This window comes from Monopterus albus, unplaced genomic scaffold (genome assembly GCF_001952655.1).
Source record: "Monopterus albus unplaced genomic scaffold, M_albus_1.0 scaffold72.1, whole genome shotgun sequence".
Lineage (NCBI taxonomy): Eukaryota > Metazoa > Chordata > Actinopteri > Synbranchiformes > Synbranchidae > Monopterus > Monopterus albus.
The window spans coordinates 1,424,816-1,449,213 of NW_018127952.1; the positions used below are offsets into that span (position 1 = coordinate 1,424,816).

At 42.0% G+C, this 24,398-nt stretch overlaps 1 protein-coding gene across 1 annotated transcript in view; it reads left to right on the forward strand.

The window, feature by feature from the left end:
- Positions 1–6,898: 6,898 nt before the first annotated feature.
- LOC109963287 (protein groucho-1-like) overlaps positions 6,899–24,398 on the forward strand; it is a 28,970-nt gene continuing 11,470 nt past the window's right edge. Inside the window, 10 exon segments of the mRNA XM_020605669.1 lie at positions 6,899–7,478; positions 7,929–8,137; positions 8,739–8,839; positions 9,061–9,124; positions 11,081–11,125; positions 17,057–17,119; positions 17,791–17,865; positions 21,215–21,265; positions 23,700–23,850; positions 23,853–23,891. Of these exon segments, the coding sequence (XP_020461325.1) occupies positions 8,114–8,137; positions 8,739–8,839; positions 9,061–9,124; positions 11,081–11,125; positions 17,057–17,119; positions 17,791–17,865; positions 21,215–21,265; positions 23,700–23,850; positions 23,853–23,891 (613 nt within the window). The 5' untranslated portion in view covers positions 6,899–7,478; positions 7,929–8,113.

A 24,398-nucleotide genomic window follows, 5' to 3' on the forward strand; every position in this document is an offset into this window, starting at 1 on the left:
TTGCATACTCTCTGTAATCATGTTTAAAGTCTACACTGTTCCCTCTGAGGTATACACGAGTGTGAACACCTCATCTTGCCTACAGTCCTAAGGCACTGCATGTAGGGGCTTGTTCCCTTGGAAACCACATTTTACTCTGGTCCATAATGAACTCAATCTGTGGTGGCCTGCCGAGTGACTGATGGAAAAAAAAAAGATCATTACATGGAGGAGACATTTGAAATGTTGCTGTCAGGCTGCTCTCATGTAGTTAATAGATCAATTTTTTTTTCTTTTCTAATTAAAAGTTATAACAAGAAGTCACATAGCCCTGCGATGGATTGGCGACCTGTCCAGGGTGTACCCCGCCTTCGCCCGATTGCCGGCCGGGATTGGCTCTGCCACCCCCACCCCCGTGACCCCGTTCAGGGACTAAGCGGTAGAAAATGAATGAATGAAAGAAGTCACATAACATAGTTGAGAGCAAACATCTTCCAATTATGAACAACTCCCAGAGTTGTTGCTGCATTTTTCTTATACTTTCATTTTCTGAGAAAATGGACAAATAAACATGTTTAAATGTCACTGGTGTCAAACTCTCCAACCACTATATGAGCTGAGAATTATAGAATAACATGTTGAAGTAGCAGCCAAACTGAATCAACAGTATGAGGAATAACAAACAGGACAAAAATGTCCTTAATTGATGAGGCTGAAGCTGCATGGTCATTTTTCTATGATTCTTATTTTGGATAACCATGCACCTTTTTAACAGTACAGAATAAAAGGCTGAGATACATATCTCTAACGTAAATAAATAAACTAGTACCTTGTACTCTCTCTATGATGTTGCATCCTTAATGTATGCCAAAATATTGTTCCGGATTTGGCTAGTTTTGCTTTTAATTTAATTTATCCTGGCAATCACATTTTTTAAAGTAGCAGCTTCCGTCATCAGTACAATACTCTATATATAATCTAGTCTATGTGGGCTCTTCCAGTTATGTAAAATAAGCCTGGCTGCTACAGTAAAACCCGTTATTGCCAAACTCAGCTTTAATAAGTCCTGTTGGCATGAAAAAATGATCCCCTAACAACAGCTGTGGGGATTCTGGTAGGGGTTGTTTGAGCCAATCTTTCGTCTTTTTAAATACATTTTTCCAAATAATATTTGTCTTCTGTTAAGCTTACTTAAATAATTTAAAGATTTTCAGCTATCTCCATACATTTGTCTCATGATAATTCTAAGGTAGCCATAATTTCCTGAAGTTATCACAAGTCAGAGTCAACCTCACATGCGTGAGATGTTGTGCGAGCTCTCAGCTTTGTTTACATTCTGCTATCTCCTCACACTCAGGTCTCAGGAGTCACATCCGGTGCTTTGTACACCTACCTCCAGGTATATGGTACATAAGTGTAGTGCTTCATTCACTTGGTAAAACTTACAATCCAGGCAATGATTGTTTGTCAGCACAACATAATTAGGAAAACAATCCTGTATCCTAAAAATGTAATTTCTGGGAGATGCGGTTGTTAGACTGGGCTTTCTGCAGTTTTTCAACAGTAGCTGTAGCAGGAGTAGAAGGGATACTTGGCACCTCCCTATCATTCACTTGGTAAAGGCAAAGTGGGCCTCACCATCATCATTGGGTTCCCTTTCACACTCCAGCTGAAGGACAGGATAAGGTCACTTTGTTGACCTGCCTCTTACAGCAGCCACTTGGACGGTAATCACAAAAAATAACACCAACCCACTAAAGAGCCTTGGACCTGGCTGGCCTGTAAACCCGGTTACAATGAGTGCTGACTAAAAGAGCTTATTAATCACAGGCAGCAGCAGACGCAGGCATTCTGAATTCATTAATGCTTAGCTAAGCAGTTTGGGAAAAAACCCTCAGTCATGTTTTCAATATCAACAATTGTGAACTTATTTCAAATTGACACTACAAAAAACACTCAAATTACATGATCGGTTAATATTGTTTCAGGGCAATGGGTCCATGGAATACAATAACATTTCAACTAACCTGCATTGAGAAGTAGGCTGGTTTTACAAAACTACAAAAGACTCAAAAACAGTTATGTTATTTAAATAAACAAACAAATTATTGTGAGGTATCACATCAAATAATGTGCTGCTGTATTGTTTTCAATGTAATACAGGACGCAGATGGTTCACAAACCACTGTTTTCAATTTTGATTTATACATGCTGTCCCAGCTCTTTCTGATTTAGGGTTGTATCTCCAAGCTGCCTAAAAGATGACAGCAAAAGAAAAATGTATGAAGGCACTTTGAGGAGCCTCTTGTCTTTTCTCACTTCTTCACTCTTGTTTACCTTTAATACCTTAATGAATTGCCCTGATTGACAGCTGTGTTTTTAAAAGCTTGCCACAGGTTTTCTTTGCAGAGGAGGATGTCTGCTTTCATGGGCAGATTATAGCAAATCATCAGATGTGGATTTAAAACAAGAAATCGCTCAAAATCTGCTCTCTCTATTAGAAATTCATTTCTTTGTAACTAATCTCAATCCATTACTGAATAAATTACAATTTGGTGAATATTTTCGCTGCCATTTTCTGTGGGTATATTGTACATTATATACAGTCCACTGGCTTTGACAGTGCTATTTTCTGTATTCTTTGCCTCTAATTTTCCTCCAAACATGCATCTGTGTGGGCCTATACAGCATGCATAGGACCTACAAATGCATGGACTTCACCTTTTTTTGTTCAGACACTGCTTATGTGTTTGTCTCTTTTGATAAGACCCTTTCATCTTGTTTGCATTGATTACAGGCTGACAAGTCACAGTGATCCACTTTGGGGCCCTATTCATGTCTGCAGCCCCCACGAAACACACTGGGCCCATTGTGGCGAGGAATGCCTCCTTTCATGGCCTGAACTAGCCTATGAAAGCATGTCAATAATCCTGAGTCAGTGGGTGCTTCACAATACTGCTGCAGCCAACCCACCAACCAAACCAGTGGGGAAGTAGGCCCCATTTTGCACTCCCCCAAGAAAAAGCAACTGGGCTAGTTGAATGAGCAGATTGCTGAATGGATGAAGTGATCTGATGGAGGCTGATAAACAACTTCACAAAGTTGAGACAACAAGGGGAAAAAATCTCTAATTAATATTAAGCTATGTAAACTCTGCTCGTTTATAGCCTTGTATACTGTACCAGATATCTGAAGCAGTGCTTTATTTCTGTGAACCAGCCCCTCCTTGTTTTCACACTGCAGGCAAGAGAACATGGTTTCTATTCTCAGGAAGTATCAAGATCCTTGCATTTACTACAGAAGCAGGAACTGGTTTTGGTTCACTATAGAAGCTGTGGTTGGGGGTTTGTTTGAGTAGATAATGTGATACCATAAGCAGAATATATGGGATTTGAGTCTTTTGTGGCCACAAAAGCAATTGAAAATATATATTTGGGGGGCTGGGCAAAGGAGGCTGGAGGAATCCACTGACCATTGCAGAGATGTGAATGAAAAGATCCAATCATTGCTCTGTGAAGAATTAAAACCACTTCTGCAAATAGCCCCAATTTTTGTGTAGTGCCTCAGAGTGGGGGTTTCACAGTGTCTGTATATTTAGTGCAAATAAACAGTGCAGAAGTCTAGGATGGACTGGCCTCTTTATCCTGGAGGTGAAACCCAATCCTTTGTCTCTGTCTAATCTAGGCCGCTCTCTGTTTAGTTGGATGAAAAGTGGATCTGTGTGTGTGTGTACTAGTGTGTGTGTGTGTGTGACATAGCCACGGTGCAGATATGTCACACACATGCACTAGCAAGCCCTCAGCCTTTCAGATGAAGCTGAATGATAATGTCTGTTTGTATGTGGTTCTTGAATCAGAGTCTTGGGCCTGTGGAGACCACCATTATGTTTGCCAGTTCCCAGATAACCCACATCTTTACACTGGACATACACATACCAATCCCAGGATTCTCCACCCAGAGTAAACTGACAAATATCAGCACAGCTGACCAACAGTTATACATACACCAACAGTACTTGCCCACTTGGGTGCAGATATGATGAATAGACAATGACGATATGTTAGAAGTTGATTTTGGACAGCAAAAAAAAAAAAAAAAAAGTTGTTGACATTCAACTTTACCTGCAAAGTAGAGGCCCTATAGATTATTTTATTTATCCCTAGCAACATTTACTACTGAACCTCTCAGTTCCTATTGGGCCCTTACCCAGGATCTGAATTGGTAAAGTTTCAATTATGTATTGCCTCTTGAGGATAATAAAGGGTTATGTTATCTATATTATACTCAATGTATTGTTGCAACTATAATACTACTAAGATAATTTATTATTAGGAAACATTTTATGTGTAAAACCTTATTTAAAGTCTCCCAGTGAGTGTGCAGGTTACTGACATGCCATCAGTCCATGAGTTTATTATCCCAACTCGTCAGAGCATCTGCAGATGGGATACGGTTGTTGCTAAGCAACAGCTAAAGCCTGCAGCATACTAAGCTTAAAATTTGGTATATTTCTTTGGGACACTTTGTTATGCTACAAATATCAGTTTTAACAAAGCTGAGTTTAGCTCTGAGATGTACAAGGACATCCTTAAGCCATCATGTGATACTTTATTAGATACTTTGTTAGACAAAGACTCGCGAGCGAGAGTTTGCGAGATGTGTATAAACCAAGTTGCTTCTGCATAGAAGTACTACAACATATGTACACCTCATCTTTTTGAGTTTTAGGTCACATCTAAGATGATAATTCAACATTGTAATATTGTAGATAAGTCAGAAAAGAAGGAAAAAATGGCATGGGCTCTTTAAGCTACCTGGTTCTGATGAACATCAAAACCAAGTACTGCTTTACATACTGCTACCTGAGAATATATAAAGTGCTGGAAATTATAATTATATAAGATTGGAATGCTCAGTTGTGTTGCTGTTATCGTTACGTCTGCAGCTGTGATCCAAAATGGGCACATGTCTGTAGAAACAAACTCTTTTCTTTGTCTCACCAGTTCGAGTCAAGAGCTGCAGTGTGTGGTGCTGAGCTACTCTCGGTTGTCAATACGTTTGCTGCTTCGCTACGCTAATGTAGCTGCTTTAGTGATGGGCTATGAAGTATTCACGCAGTCCTCCACACTTGTCTTTCAAGGCTCATTATGAAGTTATTAGCACAGGCTGAAATGAGTACCTGTTCTGAAGATAAGCTAATTTTACAGTTATAGATGTACAACATGACTCTTCCGTGTGCTACACTGGCTTCCTGGTTGAGTTCTGCCTTTTTTGTTCAGTCAACATTATTACAGAAATCGATTTTTAGCATTCATGAATCGATTTAGAGTCGTAGGTGATATGAATCGCGATTCTAATGTGAATTGATTTGTTTTCTTCACCTCTACAGGTCAGGTTCAGACACATAGGTCAAACTAAGATGGAGCACTCAAATGTGAGCTTCTTCTAAATGAATAGGAGAAAAACACCATAAAACATAACCGCATCGTGCTCTGGTTGGGTTTGGACTTTATATATCATAAGCTTGTCGGGTCCGTATCAGGTTCGGATGCGATACTCTCAGTGGTTTGGGTTCGGCCCAATCCATAACATAGCCTACATATATCTTAAAAGATTGCAGTTAGATCATTTATTTGAAACTTTTAATAATAAAATCTCTTAAAACCAACACTAACATTTAACAGCAAGCTAGTGTGTGTGTGTGTGTGTGCATGCTATTTAAACCTGGTCCACTTGTTTAAAAGAATACAGAAATCCTATTCTTAAATTGAAACGTGAAGGGACTAAATGGACACCCAGATAAATAAATAGTTGTAGAAGTAAATGAGGACAGAAACAGATGAGTGAAACCAGCCAGTGTTTGAGCAAGGTAAAAGCCTTGTTTTTCAGCAAATGTTTTCATGAAGGAGGGGTTGGGGGGTGGGGGAATCAAACTGATATTTAGCCCCTACTGGCTTTTTTCCCCCCTGCTTTTGTTTTATGCACGGTTCTTTTTACCACATGGTAGTGACAGATTGTTTGAGCTGAAAGGAAAAGCCATTCGAAGCTAATTAAGCAGCCATTCCAGGGACTATTCGCAGGCAGGAGGGAGAGTAGCACAGGCATTTGTCAGCGCCGTACCCAACGTGGGTTTAATTGACAACAAAGACTCCTGACTGACAGCTTTTCCAGCGCTGAGCCAATTGTAAGCCGCGGAGGAAGACAGCTGCGACACCATTGGATAAAAAGAAGTGACGGAAGGTGGAGGGGGGCGGGAAGGGCCCACGTGGGGCCGAGCATAGTAAGCAACACGTGATAGGCTGATATCCTGAAGCGCAGACGTGTTGTAGCCTACCTAGTGCTGCTGATATGAACCCTTGTAGATGCTTGAGGTCTCCTTAGAAATAGGTCGATCAATTCAAGTCACTCAGAGGACACTGCTGTAGATTAAGCGGTATTCACATCTGCGCACTTAAGGTGTTGAATGAATTTCTATGAGTCCTGTTTTTCTTGGCATAGTAATCTTTCTTTTTCTTGGCATCTCTAACTCCCTTTGAATTGAGAGCAGAAAGTGTGATTTCTAGTTTCAAACTTAAAACTATTTTTCAAGTCAGACTAGCTTCATTTATAATTGTTCCCGGATTAAGCTCATACCACATTTACAGCCTACTGCTTTTATTAAAATGACAATTTCTGTCTTTGGCTAGTGAGGTTATTTTTCTGTAACACTGGCATATGTTGAGTTTGAAATGGTACTGTTTAACGATATTGATAAAACTCACAGGTATACACTCATAATCTGAAAGATGAACCACCGGCTGCAGTGCACGGATATATAAATTATTACCTTTGTTTTTGAACAAGTTGTTGAACGCAGCGAATGTCACTTCAAATCCAAAATGGCGAATATGTGAGGTCACACTTTGCAGCCCAATCAGAAGGCTGGTTTACTGGATACCCCGCGTGGGGATTCCGAGTTGTGATTGGTCAACGTTGCTGAACTCCTTCGGAGAACCGGATTGGTTAATGCGGGGCCTTCTCTCGGCAGTCAGGTCCTCGTGTCAGTGAACAGTCTGTGTGTGGTATAGCGAGCGGCGGAGGAACTGGGTCTACCAGGCGGAGAGCTAGTGGTATATTTCACAACGGCCGACGTTTTCAAAAAATATAACCCGTTTACTTGCCATAAATTATCTTTGGACTTACTGGAAGATTCGTGTACTACTACTGGATCTAATAAAGGCTTTCTTTCAAGTTGTCTGAGGTCAACAACTCGTCCCTGTCGAGGGGTTTCCAGCGCCGACCGACCGGACGGAGGGACGCTCTCCGCCTCGGGATCAGCGGGCTTTTAAAGGACTCTAAAGAGGCGAAGAAGTGGAAGAAAAATAGAAACGGCGACGGACATTAGCCGCCCTTATCATTCCATGTTGACGACTACAAGTCAGGGATATTAAGCGTTGTGCCTGGACACTGATTTTTTTCTACCTGTGCAGAAGAGCAGGGAGGAATCAGGCGAGACAAAGGTAAAAAGGGTTACACGAAGAGAGCCGCTAACAAGACGGGTGGAGGTGGTGGTGTGGCTTTATGGCAGCAGCAGCTCCTTGTTTTCTGGTCTTTACGGACCACCAAAAACAGCCCGTTGTGGAAGACAACTAGTTAGATGTATACAAATAAAAAAACTAAAGAATCACGAGGGTGTGATGTATGATAAAAGTAACAACTTTGGGATTTATTTGAGATATGGGATTAAATACGTTTTGCCGGAACACTTATTTCTTTCCCCACTGTATCGAGGCTACATTTTATATTTTTGACTCGCAGTGGGAAACATTATAAATCACAATGCCACAGTGAGACTTTATCTTTTTTTGTAACAGATATTTTCGTTATTAAGTCCGATTTACAGTCCAGGTGCTACAGTCTGCTCCCAAAGTGATCCCACTCCTTAGCTGTGTCCCCTTATGTTTGTTTAGATACAAAGAAGAGGCCGAGCTGACACATCCAGCGGTCGGGGTCTGAGTGTGCGCCCCTAGCCGAGAACGGGGCTTTGTCCACTGCCGTCCTGCGTATACAGGGGAGGGGGTGGTGGTGATTTACGGAACCTTCACTGGGATTAAAGAAGGAGGAAACGCACACATTCCCTGCGTAAAGACTCGACATGTATCCACAAGGCCGGCATCCGGTAAGTAGCTGTCTTTGTCACTATTTGTAAATTGATGCAAATGCACCGCCCTTCAAAATAGCCTAATTAGCTCGTCAGAGTAGAGCTGCTGATCCACACCTTACTATTTATGGTCTGCTGCTGCTGCTGAGACGTTTCACTCTGGGAGATCGTGTTTATGGACAACAAGATCAGACCTTTTAGTAAAGTACAGGATCGCATCTTTCTCTATAGTGAATTTCTTGAAATTGATGCATTTTTATGCTGCTAAAAGGCTAATTGTGCTTTTTGCCTAGTACACACCAAAATCCCACACTCGTATGTTTTTTTCTCTCTCTCTCTCTCTCTCCATCATGTAATATTACTTTGACACCGGATGAAGTGACCTGCCTCTTGTCATTGCACACACTGTTGAGTGAAGTGAAAGCGGGTCAGAGGCTCTTTCCTCTGCCAGTCAGAGCTCAGGGGAAATGCACAGACAAACCATCCAGAGAGAGAAAGAGGAAAAAAAAACACTTCTTATCAAGAAAGAAGAAGAGAAGATTGCAAGAGAGATGTGAGACTGTGTGGGCTGTGATGGCGTTATTTACACCTGTGGTGTCTCCAACCTTGCACTTTTCAGGCACCTCACCAGCCAGGGCAGCCCGGCTTCAAGTTCACTGTGGCAGAGTCCTGCGACAGGATCAAAGATGAATTTCAGTTCCTGCAGGCCCAGTACCACAGGTAATGACTAGCGTACTGTAAACAGCATTGGCTTCCTGGAAAGAATAGGAAGAGGAAGCTGTCTCTGTTTTGTTCCATTTTTGTAGCTTCATGCACCAAGTCCCACATAACAGTGTATATGTCCTAAATTAGGTTTTGTTATCAGTGTGTTCACCATTAAGTATGTGTTAAAGTATTTCCACAGTTTAAACAAGATTTTCTGCCCTCTTCTCTTCCTTAAGTCTTAAAGTGGAGTATGATAAACTGGCCAATGAAAAGACAGAGATGCAGCGTCACTACGTCATGGTAAGACCAGTTATCGTAAAGCCGTGAATCTGATTTAATGCTGTGTCCGCCCCTTTGCCTCAGGTGAACATTCACAGGTGTTGCAGCCCTTGTGTTTTGCAAAGGCCATGTTAGTATTTGTCCCAGCTTGGTGGTGTTGACTCAGGCCTGTGTTTTTGTTGGATAAGAAGGTGCAGGGTGTGGCTGTGTGGAGGGGGAGTTGAAACACTAATGTCCCCCCACCCCCTCCCCAGATGGCTCTGGGTCCTCTTTATAACTCTCCTGCACCACCTCCTTACCCACTTGGGGATTAATGGCTGCTCTGCTGGCTTTGTGCATGAATCAGAGGGCTTCCTGTATTCTTTCTTTTTCAACTTCTTAACTCTCCCACAGTAAGCCACTGGGTCATTGAGACACTTTCTACACAGATAAGGGGAGACTGTGTGTTAATCTCAAACCTTATAGCGACTACGTGCTGGACCAGGCATCGTCAAGGAAATCAGCATCTCAACAATAAATCCATATTTATGACTGTATGGGAATTCAATTGATGTTCAGTGCATCAGACCAGACTCTGCATGTGTAAAACAGTGACCGCTCACATTGAGATTAGTTGTTTAACAATGGACAGGAAATTAATCAGCAACTGTTTTTATAATGGATTATTCATGTATGACATTGTTGAGTTAAAAATATGAAACATTTGCAGTTTCCAGCTTCTGAAATGTGCAGATTTTCTTTGACTTTTATGATTATAACTTAAATACCTTTTGGATTTTAGTGATTGTTTAGATTAAAACAAACAATCTAAAGGTGCCACTTTAGGATCTGGGAAATTGCGATGAACCATCTTCATTATTTTCTGACAATTTTTAGACAGTTAGTGGGAAAAAAGCAGCAGATTAGTTGATGACCATAATTATTATTCGCACCTTCCATGTCATCACAGTCTAATTCCTTTAAAAGTCAGTAATTACTAACATTAAACCCAGCCCCACTGTTTTTTGTGTAGTCTGGCATTTTGCTTCGCGTCTTCCTGAACTTGGACAGGTTGCTTGATTTCTGTCAAATGTCTGTGATTGGTTGGATGTAAAACTTTTGTGATACTGCAGTTAAATCACTGTATATTCAGTTCAGAGCTTCCTGGTGATCAAACAGACAATGAGACCTGTGCAAGAACAGCCTGCCTCAAAGGTCCTTTCTTATACAGGAAAAGCTGCATTGTGTGCATGGAAAAAGAACAAGCTTTATCTGATAAATGATGTGACTTAGTCCTCACTCTTGGTTTGTGTATGTGTGCGCTTATCTTGTTTGTACATGAGAGGAATGGCTTTAACCAAACGCAGCAGTACGTTTGTTAAATATTATTTTCCCTGTGAGGAACCAGAAGGTGGTGGGAGTAGCTATAATAAATGGAAGCTGTTTGCTGTGTGTTTGTTAAACAAGGCAGACAAACTAGTAGGCTTTAGTTTGTATCTGTTGGTGGGCTCACAAGCATTTGGCAATCAACAGCAGATACTGTTGTTTTCAGTAACAGTATTGGCTTTCCCCTTGGTTTTTGAAGCCACAGACAGTGTTTGTGCTCAAATGACTGGCAGTGCCCAGTAGAAGTAAATGGGAACAGTAGCCAGCCGTCTGTCTGCTGCGGTTGTGAAACGATTTTTGATGTCACTGTGCTTTTAATGGTCCACCCCCATCCTGCACTATGTATTCATCTTCTCTTTATTTGTTTGGATGTTTTGGAAGACTGATAAATGTTATACCAGCATTTTTTTTTTAGTCTTGTTGCATTACCAAATTTCCTGTTTACTCGATAAAGTCAAAAGTTACATGGTATTTTCATCTTCCATAATTAACAAAAGGCATACAGTTTACCATGAAGCATACTGAACACTTATTGGAGTCAATGCACAAATGAAGATGCGTAACTGTAAATTCTTTGAAAGGTTTTTAATGTGGTCTGTTTTTATTTTACAGTACTATGAGATGTCCTATGGGCTCAACATTGAGATGCACAAACAGGTATGTAGCCATATCAGAGATGATCTGTTTACAGCCAAAACACTGTTGGTTTTTTCCCCCCCCTTGTGACTGAGGAATATAAATACACCTACGCACAGACACACACACACACACACACATACCTGACCTTAGTCTCTACCCTCATCCTTAAATGTCTTTAGGAGGCATACACACATACTGGCTTCCTGTAGTGAAAATGCTGACAGGCTAAACAACACGAAGGGCACGCCGCCTGCTGGGGATGGTTTGATAAGATTAAAGTGAAGTATTTGGCAGACAGTTGGAGAGGATGTGTTTTGTCCTTCTGAATGTGTGTGTGCGCGCCCTTATGCCTGCACTATTCCGTCTGCCTCCGCAGCGCCAGCCGTGCTAAAAGCTCATTAGTTCAGCTGCCACCCAACACTGGGCATTACGCTGCAGTGGAACGGCTTCTACAGATGAACAGGACAAACATGTCTACACCACCTAAAAGGGCATGAAGGAAAAGAGGGCAGATATATTAAACACATCTTGGCCTTAGAAGTAGTGGCCACTGTGTGCACTGGCCTTCTTTGTTGGGTTGTTTCCAGTGGATCTTTGGCCTGTCATGTCCAAAGTGGAGGAGGCCGGTTGGTCTAGTGTTTGTGGAAACCACCCCTCAGCTTGGTTGGCTTAAAGCCCCTGCACAGCTAGATGAAGACAAGTGCTTTCCTCAGTGACTTTGTCTGTCTTGGTGCTTAGCATCATGTTGGAAACAAGTGTTCTCACTTCAACATGTTATTTTTGGATTCAGTTTATGTTTTTGTAATACTGAAACATATACTTGAAGGAAAATGATACAAAGATGTATCAAAGTCTTTGACAGAATGATAGTCGAGCAAAATTGCCAAACATTTACTGGGTTCTGTGTCTTTGCAGCTTTTCTGTTTTCTCATATTATTGAATGTCTTTTGAACCATTAGTTGGGCAAACAAACGTTTTCAGGGCTTCATTTTGGGTGCTGGGAATCAGATGAACATTTTGCAGTTTATGCATAGAATTTCATGCTGAATGTAGCTGTTTGCATGTCAGTTAAAGAAAATTCTACCTGGAAATGCCACATCACATAGGAGCATGTATACAAGTTCTTTCATACTACTGATATGGCTGGAGGTGGCTAATCGTCTGAAGTTTTTAGGTGCATCCATAGAATGAGCAGCATGTATGCTGTTTGTTTGGCGGTAAATGGCTGGTAAGCGTTTACCGTGTTTGGTGTGGTTAGGATGCAACATCTGCTGATCCCATGCCTGCTGTAGACACCATAATGCAAGATGGGACCTGTAAGCAAGACTGCAAAATAACTTTGTTTAGCTAAAGAGCTCATCTGTGGCCCTCCAGTCAGCTGTATGAAATCCACAGTTTTTGTATTAATAGACATCTGTATAGTCTTTTATTCTGTTCATTTTCAAAGATCTTGGATCTCTAAAAGCCCCTTTTTAATCTTTCTGGTCTTACTCTGATTTGGTCTTGACTTCTGTTTCTCTCAGTCACCTTTGCTTTCTCAGTTCTCCTCTTCCACCTCCTCCCATGTGCCGTATGTCTTTTCATTGTTTCCGCCACCTGTGTCTGTCCTGCCACCCCAATGATGTGATATGTATGATAGCCCTTGTGTCATTAGCAGTGTGATGTGATGTATGAGGGTGGGAGTCTGTCAGAGAGGTGGGGTGGAGGCTTCATGGCCCTCAGATCCAGAAGGTTAATGGCATCAGTGGGAGGGTGGTGCAGTTGAAACAGCGGCATGCTGCACAATCCATCAGACACAGACATTCTATGTGTGTGTGTGTGTGTGAGCTAACTAGGTGTGTTTTCTGTTTCTCTGGGAGCTTGCTGCCTCTCGCCCTCCCTCCCCATTCTTAAGCTCTTTCTGTCAGTCGCTTACTACCAGCAAGGAGGTGGAAGCGATGCAGGGTGGGGGTGGAGGTTGTGGGTGGATGCTGGTGGCAGTGGACAAAACAAGTGGGCAAAGGGGGAGATGGAGACAGGAAAGCAGCGAGAGGCTTTAGGGTAAATGGGTTAATCGACTGGCCCTCTCCTGTGCATCTCCTTTGTTTATCAATAAGCCCGGAGGAGTTCACGGAGCGCTGTGAATAATGCATGATTCCTGCCACCTCCATTCCTCTCCCTCCTTTTCCCCATCCCTGTGAATGAGTGTTTGTCATGACATCAGCAAGAGGTAAACAGACAGCCCTTAGCGCTCCCTGTTATTGGTAGACAGCGAGGGAGGCTGGATTATTGGATGCTTGTGTTGAAGATGTATTGCAGCGCAAAAAAGACGTGATAAACTCACTTTGTATTATTATTGCTATAGTTGGGTTTAAAAGCAGGGGAAGGGGCACAAACACACGTGCATATTAAATACATGGTTACACCAGCTGTGTGTTTGCATACACACACACAAACATGCTGCAGTCCAAGTTCCTACAGACACACAACGTCCTCTATACTGTTGCTAGCAAAGGGATGTGTGTGGCTTCCAGGGGGTAATTTGTTTTGACAGTGTCTCTTATGATGGCAAGGAGTGCAGGGTGGAGGTAATCACCCTTGCTTGCTGTCAATAAGTGATTTTAATTAGCGCAGCTCATTAGACTGCCTCAGCAATGTACCCTGCTGACTTTGTGGTGCTGGCGTGTTGGGGGTTGCTGTGTTTTTCACTGCCTCTCTTGTGGTCCCTGTTTATCTCTTCAACACTTGCCTGCATTTCGATTTCACCTCACTCTTTGTTAAACTGAAAGCAGAAGGTGCACGAATAGAAAAGAAGAACCCCAAGAAGTTACGTGTCCTATCCTTTATTGTTATATCTGGCTTCTTACTTTTGTTGTACCTTAGGTAGCCATTTTGTGAATCTGTCCTATGTATCAATTTCCTCACTTGTTGAGCGAACGGTGGAAACGGAGAACATGTTTTATCAAGGATAGTTGTGTCCGTTTCTTGGATGGAGGAATAGAGTGAAAGGAGGAGCAGAGGGAGGGAGAAAGAAAGCTTGTGCAAATGAATAATTTATGCAGGATTCCTGGAATTGTTTGCCAAGGTGATGATGGCCGACCTGTCTCTAAGCCAAAACAAACTGACTATGAGAACACACAGTCTCTCAAGAGGGGCTGACGAGGTTACTAGAGGCTGTGAGATGAGCTTTATTTTGATAGCCAGGCTAGAAAGCCTGGTAGGCCGGTGTTACACAATTAGTGTCTGCTGGTGTGTGTGTGTGTGTGTGTGTGTGTCAGCCAGCTGATGATGGCTTTGTGTGTCAATGTGAAATGGAAGAAGAGACGTGTGCGTATGTCATAATTCAAATGAGAACTAAAAGAAGTTTATATCGTGATGGCTTAAACTCAAATTAACTCAGATGTAATCTGTTGAACAGCCCGTTTCTATATGTGCCCTAGCAGGAAAAGGATGTCACTTCATTTTTGTATGAGCTCAAAATAGAATGACATGCACATGCAAAATATCCTTCATGCATTTGTAATGAACAAGATCCCTCTAAGTGCCTCTTTCTTCCTCTGCTCACTCGGGGGCTAATGCCTGGAGCGACAAACAGCCAAATGGCTTTCAACACACCATTGACAGAGGGATGCAATGGAGAGAGAGCCTCTCCAAGCTCTGGTGCTACTAGACAACCCTGAGTACCTGTAATTGTGAAGCTGCAGTGAAAAGCTTCTACCGACTCAAAGGCCTCTGTTTTCAGTGGCTTTAAGTGACAATAAACTCTTTGCAGTGCCTGTCTCTGCCACTAAAAGCACTGTGGAAAATAGTGCCTGCACAGTAAAGTGGGAGTTATTTAAGAGTGCTGCGAGTCATCAGACGTGATGCGATATCAGTATTTTTCCCCTTCAAAATGGCTGTCAAAGTAGTGTAAGTAAGCCATGTGCCCATTTGCCCTCCCTCACGTGTGAACTCAACAGTGCCTAAATCTGAAAAGGAAGGACAAGATGGAGCCGATAAAGGCAATTTCATTTGAAGGGTTTTACAGTACATCTCTCAGGTTGACACATCATATTTGACCTCATGTAAATTGTAGCTGAGGTATGACAGGCAGAATGTACGACACCGGCACTGCCATTATTATGCCACAAAAATCAATGCAAAGGAGCTTTGCTGCATTGTTTTATTTCATGGCTCCAGAGTAATATTTTAGCTCAGGGATAAATTGCAGAGGAAGCCAGGGGTTCAGGAACATTTAACCTTAAAAATCCTGAATGCAACTCAGCACGACCTTAGCTCTCCAGCCACCTGGTCCTCTAGCTTGCCTTTCAGAGAAACCTGCACAGTGCACTAACAACTGGTGATTTGTTATGGGCAAATGGATGTCGTTCGTTGTGAATTGGTTTGTGCTGAACGTTTGTAATGTTGCTCTAATAGCAGATTGGATCAGCACACCGCTGTTTCCTACAAGCCCCATGATGCTCCCCTTGCAGCCATTTCCTGAGAAGTGGTGTGATACTGAAATACACTAATCCTACTGTGTGTCATTGTATCCAGCCCCCGCTAATGATGATGGTTTATGAGTCTCCACAGAGCCCCCTCCCCCTGTCTCTCTCTCTATTCCAGCCTGCTCAGTGCAGCCCCCTCCCCGCCTTCCCACTCCCAGTTATCCCTCATTAATTGTCCTGTGCCGATCAGATCGACAGGCCGAAAATTCAATTTAATGACCTGCCTCTGTGCTGCGCCTAATATGATTTTACAGGCTGTTCTGGTCAGGGCCCCAGCCCAATTTACATAACGATCAGCCGTGCCAGATAGCGTTGCCCCAGCAACAGAAGAGGGGATGATGAGAGAGGAAGAGGAGGAAGGAGGGAGGGCACAGAGGACAGTAGTGGAGATTAGCATGGAGGGGTGTGAAGTAGCATTTGGAGGAGGAGGGGGGAGGGATGAGCCTGGATGGAGAGAGAAAGCACAGTCCACCTAAGGTCAGACAGGGGTTGGGAGATAATTCCTGACAGGCCAGCAAAGGTCTGTCTCCCCCCCCCACTCTTCTATCCTTCTTTTCCTGTCTGCCCTGCTCCACAATGAAAAGAGTGACACTGAGGGTTGTTGCAAAAGGCTTCCAGTAGCTCCTATTCCCCTTTTCCACTTTCTTTCTCCCTCCCCCTTTCACAGTCAAACAAGTTTAAAGGAGAAAATGAGTGGAATGCAGCGGTGTGTATAAAATGGCGGGAAAGACCTCTTCACCCCACACACACCTGCTGGGCTTCCACCCCTAATCTCTCAGAATCAATTAGTTCGCCTCCCCGGTTCAGTCAGATCATATTACTTCAGTATCGAGTCACTTTACCATTCACCCCCCCCTCTCCTTTATTCTGCTTTCTACCTGGGTGTTTTTCTCTTTGTACTTGTTGTCTTCCTCCTCTTTCTCTCTCTGGAAAGTACAGCCTTTACAAAAGGAAATGGAGAAAAATGTCTTGGGACCTGGATGTGAGTTAGGCAGGGGGCTCAGCATATCCATTTGTCCAAATGCAGCACAGTAAAGTGCTCTGCGTTCGTCGAGTCCTGCAGTATCATCTTACTCTCCCAGCTAATATTACATGGTTGATTCCAAAGATGCCTCTGATAGATAGGGCTACAGTGTTAACCTGTCTGCTTCAGCCTGCCCCACCTCCCTCTCTGTTGACCATAATTATGAAGTATGGTCCTCATTAGGGTCTCTCCAGCCAGATGGTATTAGCATATTTCAGCCTCCTTAATGAAATAAGGCCTGAGTCTAATGGAAGCAGGAGAAAGGGGGGGAATATATTTTAAGGTGGACCCAATTTAGATAGGAAATGCATACCTATCCAGATGGATACTGTAAACGTGTGTGTGTGTGTGTGTGTGTGTGTGTGTATACAAATGCATGCCCTTTTGTTTCATAAGTAGTATAACTGCCTAATTTCAGTGTGAGACTGTCATTCTTACACATTTTCTTTTCTCCTACAGACTGAAATTGCCAAGCGTCTCAATGCTATTCTGGCTCAGATCATGCCCTTCTTGTCACAAGAGGTGAGTGTCTACCCAGCTAGCAAGAATGTGAATGAGTATGAGTACTGTACAGACACTTGTGAGTTTGGCTACTGTGCAGAGACGGCTCAGTGGCATCTTGTATAGTGGATGCATAACAGAATACAAATTTAATTAATCATGAAAAGTTGAAGTGACGGTTTTAACAGCACAATATTCAATAATGTGTTAGAATTAAACATTTTTTGAATCATTTGTGATTACCCCTTTTCTTTCGGCACCTGTTGTTTCACAAGTTGCCAGACAAAGCACAAAAAACTGCAAATGATAATTCTGCAGAACCTCCAGGCTTTTCCAGAAAACAAACTAGATTATCCTTAAGCTTGTGAATGCCTTTTTCAAGTATAAAAACTAAATTTGGTTAAAACTAAAATTCTCAAATTTCCCTTTCACTTTGAGCTGTTTCTATTCACTCTGTCATTTCTCACTCCACACAGATGCAGAATATCTTCATGGAACTTATGTATTAATGACTAAGTAAAATTAAACGACTTTATGTACTGTGGAGTTTATTTCTTCTTCACACCTAAAGTGCCTATTTATAGATTTGGCAGGCAAACAATCGGCACAGGCCAGGATGTGTTCTTCATTCAGTCTTTTGCAATGCATTCATTTCCGTCACATTCTAATCTCTGTGTATTTGTGTCCTGCAGCATCAACAGCAGGTAGCTCAGGCTGTTGAGCGGGCCAAGCAGGTGACGATGACTGAGCTGAATGCTATCATCGGGGTACGTGGACTTCCCAATCTGCCTCTGACTGTGTGTATACCCCCTTTTTTCTTCCTTCATTTGACTAGAGGCCAGAGGCAAAACTGCATGCATGGTGAAGGTCCAGCATTACAATACAGACGTAGTGTATTCAAGAGTACTATGTTATGCTGTTGGCTCTGTGTGCTTCAGATGAAGTGTCGCGTGTCGAGGCTAACCTGGGAAAGGGCAATAGCGTTAAGGAGAAAAACAGGGGTGCAAATGGAACAGAAGTAGCTTAGTGTTTTAATCAGCAACCATTTTCTTCCTTCTGTCTGTGGCATTTGAATGTTCAGACTGAATCCAAATGTCAGTGCCGTGCCCTCTTCACTCGTGCAGACTTGCCCCTGTCTTCAGTGGTTTATCATGTTTTTGTTTTGAGTTCAGTGTTTTTAATGTGTGGTCAGTATGGTGTTCACTGCTGTCATTTCTCTGATTGTTGGTTAACCATGACCTGTCAACACGCAGGATTTTCTCCTCTCAGGCAGAGTCAAAGAACATCTGATATAGAGTAACACAACCCAGGCTGAGATCAGATCATGATGTTTCTCAGATTTCACTTTGGCTGCACTTTAATTAGATAAAGGGTTCCAGCCAACAGGCTTACCTACCTCTGACCCAGTAGCAGGAGGAATTCGAGCGGTCAGGTTGGGACAAGTGTTGTGATTGCAACAGAGATTGCAGTGGTATGGACTTAACAGGTACTGAAGATTTGTACGGTGTTGTGGATAAAAGATTTAGGCTGCATTCAAAGAATGTGCCCTGAATGGGAGGGACAGGAACATCCCCTGCTGTTCAGCTTGGAAGGGTCCACACAGTCTGTGATGGTTACCCCGTGCTACTAGTGTTGAAGTCACATCTTTTAAGTAGCCTGAGTTGGCTGCTTTTGTTTTGTTGTGTATTGTGTTGTTAGGACTTCCTTAATAATTGGATACTAACAAATACTGTAGCGTATAGTTCCTTTTCAATGAGCTGAATTTAGTACATTAGTGTTAATATAGGATTTTATTTACATGTAAGTGGCAGCCCTGGGGGACAGACATCTTGTCACCAGTTTGAGTGTAGTCCGAAATCCGTGACATCTCCGACTCAGAATTACAACGCAGAGGCTGTTTTGAACTTTTTTTTTTTTTTTTCCTTGCTTAACATAACTTAAGTCTGAATCATGTTTGTTTCAGTGCTGATTCACTCCTGTTTTGAGGGTTTTTGGTAACTTTTGGCAGAAACTTTTTTTTTTAACCATTACAGTACTAAAAGTTTTATTCTCATCATTATTCAGAATTTCATTTGGGAGCATCTGCACCAATCCAAGCTTTAATACAGGAATGGAGTGTACTTTGGTTTATCAGTAATTGACATTTAATTGTAGCCAGAAGCCTGCACACCCAAAATCCACTCAGGCCAAAGACATTTTAGTGAGTTGATCTTCCATCTGTTTTTATTTAAAAACTATACATCTAGCAGCTTTTTATTAACCAACTTGGACCCAGATGGATGACTGACCCCTTTGATTAGCCCTCTGAAGGAGAGGTTAGCCGGCGGTTAGCTTGTCCCAGCGGTAGGGGGGTCAAGTCTAATGAGGGGCACATATCGAAATTCGATTAAGGTAAATGAGCCAGGAGCACAACCCCCAGTTTTCAAGGTAATTACTTCCTATTTCCTCTTCCTTTTTTGCCCTCCAACTGGTGCAGTGAGGCTGTCCACAACAGTAGTGAACACAGAGAAAAACAGAGTTTAATTATTGGGGTGAAGACGTGGTAGGTGATCAATCTCTTGTCATTAATGTCTAGGTGATTTTCAGAGAGCGTCAGGCTCTGGCAGCTTTCCACACCATTTAGATCAGAAAATGGATTCAAGTCACACACATACTCAGATTTCTGGCTGAACACCAAATCCCATGATAGATGTTTGCCTCTCAGGGGCCACCCGCAGTGCTCGCTGTCGGTGTGTACTGCAATATATATTTATATTTATGTTAAAGCCCCCAAACATCCGACTGCCTCACCCTGTCCTTCCAGTAGGAGGTTACTGAGGCCAAACACAACAGATTTTTATCATCTCCAGGGTCGGGACCCAATGCGTGGTAGCTTGATATCCAGATGGAGAATTTCAGAGTAAAATATTGCTATTTTATGTAGGGCTGAAACAGTTATCAATAACAAATTAGCTGCTGATTCATTTTCTGTTAATTGACTAATTAGTACAGTTGTTTTTGCCAGTCCCGCCTCTCAGAAAGAAACTACTGCTCTTCAGTTTTATATCAGTGTAAATTAAATATATTTGAGTTTTAGACTTTTTGTTGAACAAGGCAAACAACATGAAGGTGCCACCTTGTACTCTGAGGGGTTGTCATTTATCCCAGTCTCCTGACATTTAAGTGACTTGATCGTGAACCAGTTAATGGAAGATATGAGTGCAAAACAAAAGAGAAATGATGATTCGTTTTGTTTTCCAGCTTAACATATTGTTTGCTATGAAAACACAGAGAGCTCAAATGTATTAAGATGAACCCCCCCCCCCCACACAACCGTGGTTTGATAAAATGTCTGAGGTGTTGCCTCATTTCCATGCTCCTACTTTTATTTCCATGATTTCAACACAGCACAGGATTGTACTTAGATTAATGGTTAACGGGTCGGTCGCTGTTTATCACCATGTATGTAAGTGCTAATCTGAGACAGGTAAATTTTTACACTGCTTGGTTTGTTGCTGATACCAATCCCCTCTGAACAGTATGCATGTTTTATTTGGGGTTGTATTACAGCTCATATTTCCACCTGGATTGAATGTGTAGCCTATTTATAAAGCAAGTGTCCACAGTGGCACATGGTTTGACTCATCAGTGTCTACACACTGGTTCAGGATGATGGTATAATGGCATGATTTTGATCTTTAATGTTTATTTTATGATATATATATATATAGCCTGAGATCACCAGCTTTATTGTTAGATGCACTAGTTAATGAATCAAGCTTAGTGTTTTTGTTACTTTTTTAAGGGTTTAAATTATTAGTTGATTGGCAGAAAATTAATCTAATCTATTTTGATTGGTTATTTAAATGGTTTTAAGTCAAATTTCCCCCCAAAATCTCTGCTTCCATATCTTTAAACTTACTGATATTCTTTAATAGCGAACTGAATATCTTTGAATTTTATACTGTCCTTGTTTTGTCCAGTGAACAGATTGATCACTTTTTATACACCAAAGGATTCAATAATCAATAGGGAAATGCAGATGAAATGAGAATGAAAACAGTCATTAGTCGTTGCCCTAGTTTTTGCTGCTTGTATCATTTCTGGCTGAATCTCTTCTTCTCTCCTTTGACCCAGCAGCAGCAGCAGCCGCCGCAGCCACCTCATAGTGTCTACCCAGCCTTCATGGTCAGTGTTCAGGGAAGTTACAAAACAAAGAGAAAATACATTTTAAGTGTTGTGGAACTCTTGCTGGTGGTCTAATGTGTCTTTGTGAAGGGAGATGATGCCTTCTGAGATGCTTGACTTGGGTGTGTTTGGATATTTTTGGCATCTTGTTCTTTGTCTGCTTTAACTCGGGTGGCACAGATTTGACAGCACTTTATTTCTTCATCTGCCAACTAACCTCAAATGTTTTCTGCATCTCAATCGGATTCCAATACTGAAATCACTCAGGTCTGTTTTTAGCATAGGGCATTGTCTAATCTGTGACAACAACTGAGGAATACATATTGTACAGTACAGTGAAAGTAGGTAATGTGGCGATCATTGCCAGACGTATTAAGCCAGCCTGCCAGCTGGTCTGTGCTGGTGCTGTTGATGCTTGTTCCACCTGACAGTACTGTTCTGCAGGGAGCCAGCTTCGCCTAGTTAACTTTAATTGCCTGTTTCCTGTGGAAGTTGCCTGAGCTGCGGCGGCATTTACACATAATGAAAAAAGATAAGTGTGAAAGGAAGCCAGCTCCTTATCCATGAATATTGAATTGGAAGCAATTTATTTTCTGAAAATTTTTTCTCTCTTTTCTCCTCATCCCTTCCCTCATCTCTCCTCGCTCCTCTCCTCAGCTATAGCTCGCTAATGAGGCTTCTTGATAATGATCCCTGCATGCTTTTCCTCATTAGGCACACTCAATAGGGACGCCACCGCTTCAGTCGCTCTCGCTCTCTCTTTCATTCTCTTGTTATTTTCTGATTCTGCCTCTCCCCCCCTTTCTTGTTCTGGCTGCCCCTTTCTCTCTTTTTGCTCGCTTTTGTTTTTTTTTTTTTTTCCCCAAACAAATAGGCCACTTGGCACACCAGTACGATATCGATATCGATTACCAATGCAGCTCCTCAGTTGCTTATATCCATTGTGCAATTTCAGGTCCAACTCAGCATAATGAGCTGACTGAGTAATGGCCAGCTGCTAAATAAACCTTTAAATGTGGTAAGAGCCTAGATTTACCCTCATCTATTTTCTCCATTCATGTAATGAATGTATGGATAAGGTTACTGAAGTTTTATCTCACAAGCAGAATAGCAATCATGTTATTTTTTTTCTCCTGTTGAGAGGTAGTTGATGGATGTGCTAAGTGTTATTTAACCTTGTTTTAAAGAACCTGCTTCCCTCTTGCCTGAGTGGCTATTTAACTCATGTCTATCTACTCACTCCTCTCTGGCTGCCTCTCTTCACACAGACATTCATGGCCTCTTAGAGGTCTGTGTGTCTGTGCTTAACAGCATTTTGCTGGAAGAGTAGGTTTCCTTGTTTGGTTTTCCAGAGTGCAGAAAGGTTTTGAGGTTTACAAGTGTAGACCTATTGATTTTTAACTGTCCCAACCATGATTGCAGCACAGTAGTTTGGGAGAGAGCAAAGATGCTCTCTTTCAGATCTGACATCCAGAGGTTACGTGTCATCCAGTCAGACATAGTTTTTGTATAGAGGTCTTGTACCATAAATGCAGAACAATTAGAAATTGGTAAAACAACTGTGATATAATAAGTGAAGAGTGTGCTATGAAAAGTACTAGGCCTGTAGTATATACCTGGTTACAGTCTTTCCAGTGGCCCAGCTTTGTAGCTCCTACATGTGCACACCTGTGCACAGAGCTGATTTAGTGCTGAAACTATTAGTCAATAGAAAATGAATCTACACTTTTGAAAATGAACTGTTTATATCATCTGTCAAGCACAAATGTCAAAAATTCTATAGTCCCAGCTTTGATGATGTAAAGATTTGTTTGTTTTATATCATTGCCTGTTTAATACTTTAGCACTGGCCAAACAAACCCAGCTATTTGAAGACAGTTTGGGTTCTGGATGGCAGTGATCGGCATCTTTTACCTTTTTCTTTACAAACTGAACAATTAGTTTAATTAAAGAAATGTTGACAAGTGAGCATAATTGTTGGACTCCTGTCATACAACACAAACTTTAATCAAAAAAACGTTTTAATTTAAAAACATTGTTTGTAATTAAGGTGCTAAAAGGAGTTAAAATGTGACATCTTGCTGCCTGATGACACAACATAGTCTATTATATATAATAATGCACATCCAAATGCTAAAGATTGTAGGTAGTAATAACTCGGATGTTTTTGGAAATCAATATATTCTGCTGTTTGACTTATCCAAGACTTGGAGCCAGGTGATAACCAAACAGTACATCTGCAGCTATGAGCAGAATTTGGTTTTTCCCACAGTGACGGTGATGTTGGCACTCTGTCAGCTATTATGCATAAATGGTTTGGCCTTAAACTAAATGCTGTTAAAGCCAGCGCTAATGCACGAGTAGAGTGCGGCCATTTATGGATTCACTTCCCAGCTGATCCACTTGTCCTTTGTCTCTCTGCTTTTATTTACAGCAGCAGCTTCAGGCTCAGCATCTTTCTCATGCAGCCCACGGCCCACCGGTCCAGCTGCCCCCACACCCCTCAGGCCTGCAGCCACCCGGCATCCCCCCTGTGACGGCCGCCGGCTCCGGCCCCTTGGGTCTGGCGGCTCTTGGCAGCGCGCCGCAAAGGATGAAAAGAACCACCACGACCTGGAACACCGAGGTGAGGAGCACCGCCTGCCACGCCCGCAGCCTGAAACATTTTAGTGCTGATGTAACCGCCGCAAACGGGTTTCACCAGCCAGATACAATAGAACAATACAAACATGTTGCTGTATGTTTTTAAATGTGTTTCTGTCCAGAATTACGTTGCAGTATAATCCCTGGACTTACCCATGATGCATTTTGAAAGTGTCGTTTATACAGAAAATAAAGTTTGTATAAGTTTGAGCACCACTGCTTGTGGAGAATAAAAGTTTTAAAAGGCAACAAAGATGGTATAGAACTGTTGAGTCCAAATGTTGGTGGCAAACAAATCATTTATCAGAAATGTGGGTGGAAATATTAATCTGATTAAAACAAAAAAAGCCTGTAGATGTGTTATTCTCAAATGTTTAATACAACAGTCTTTTAAAAAGGTTTATACATTGTAACTAATGGCGTCATTGATTAATTCCTTGTAGATAAGTTGTACACCATTAATAGAGCAACTTTTGTGTTGCCAGGTTGT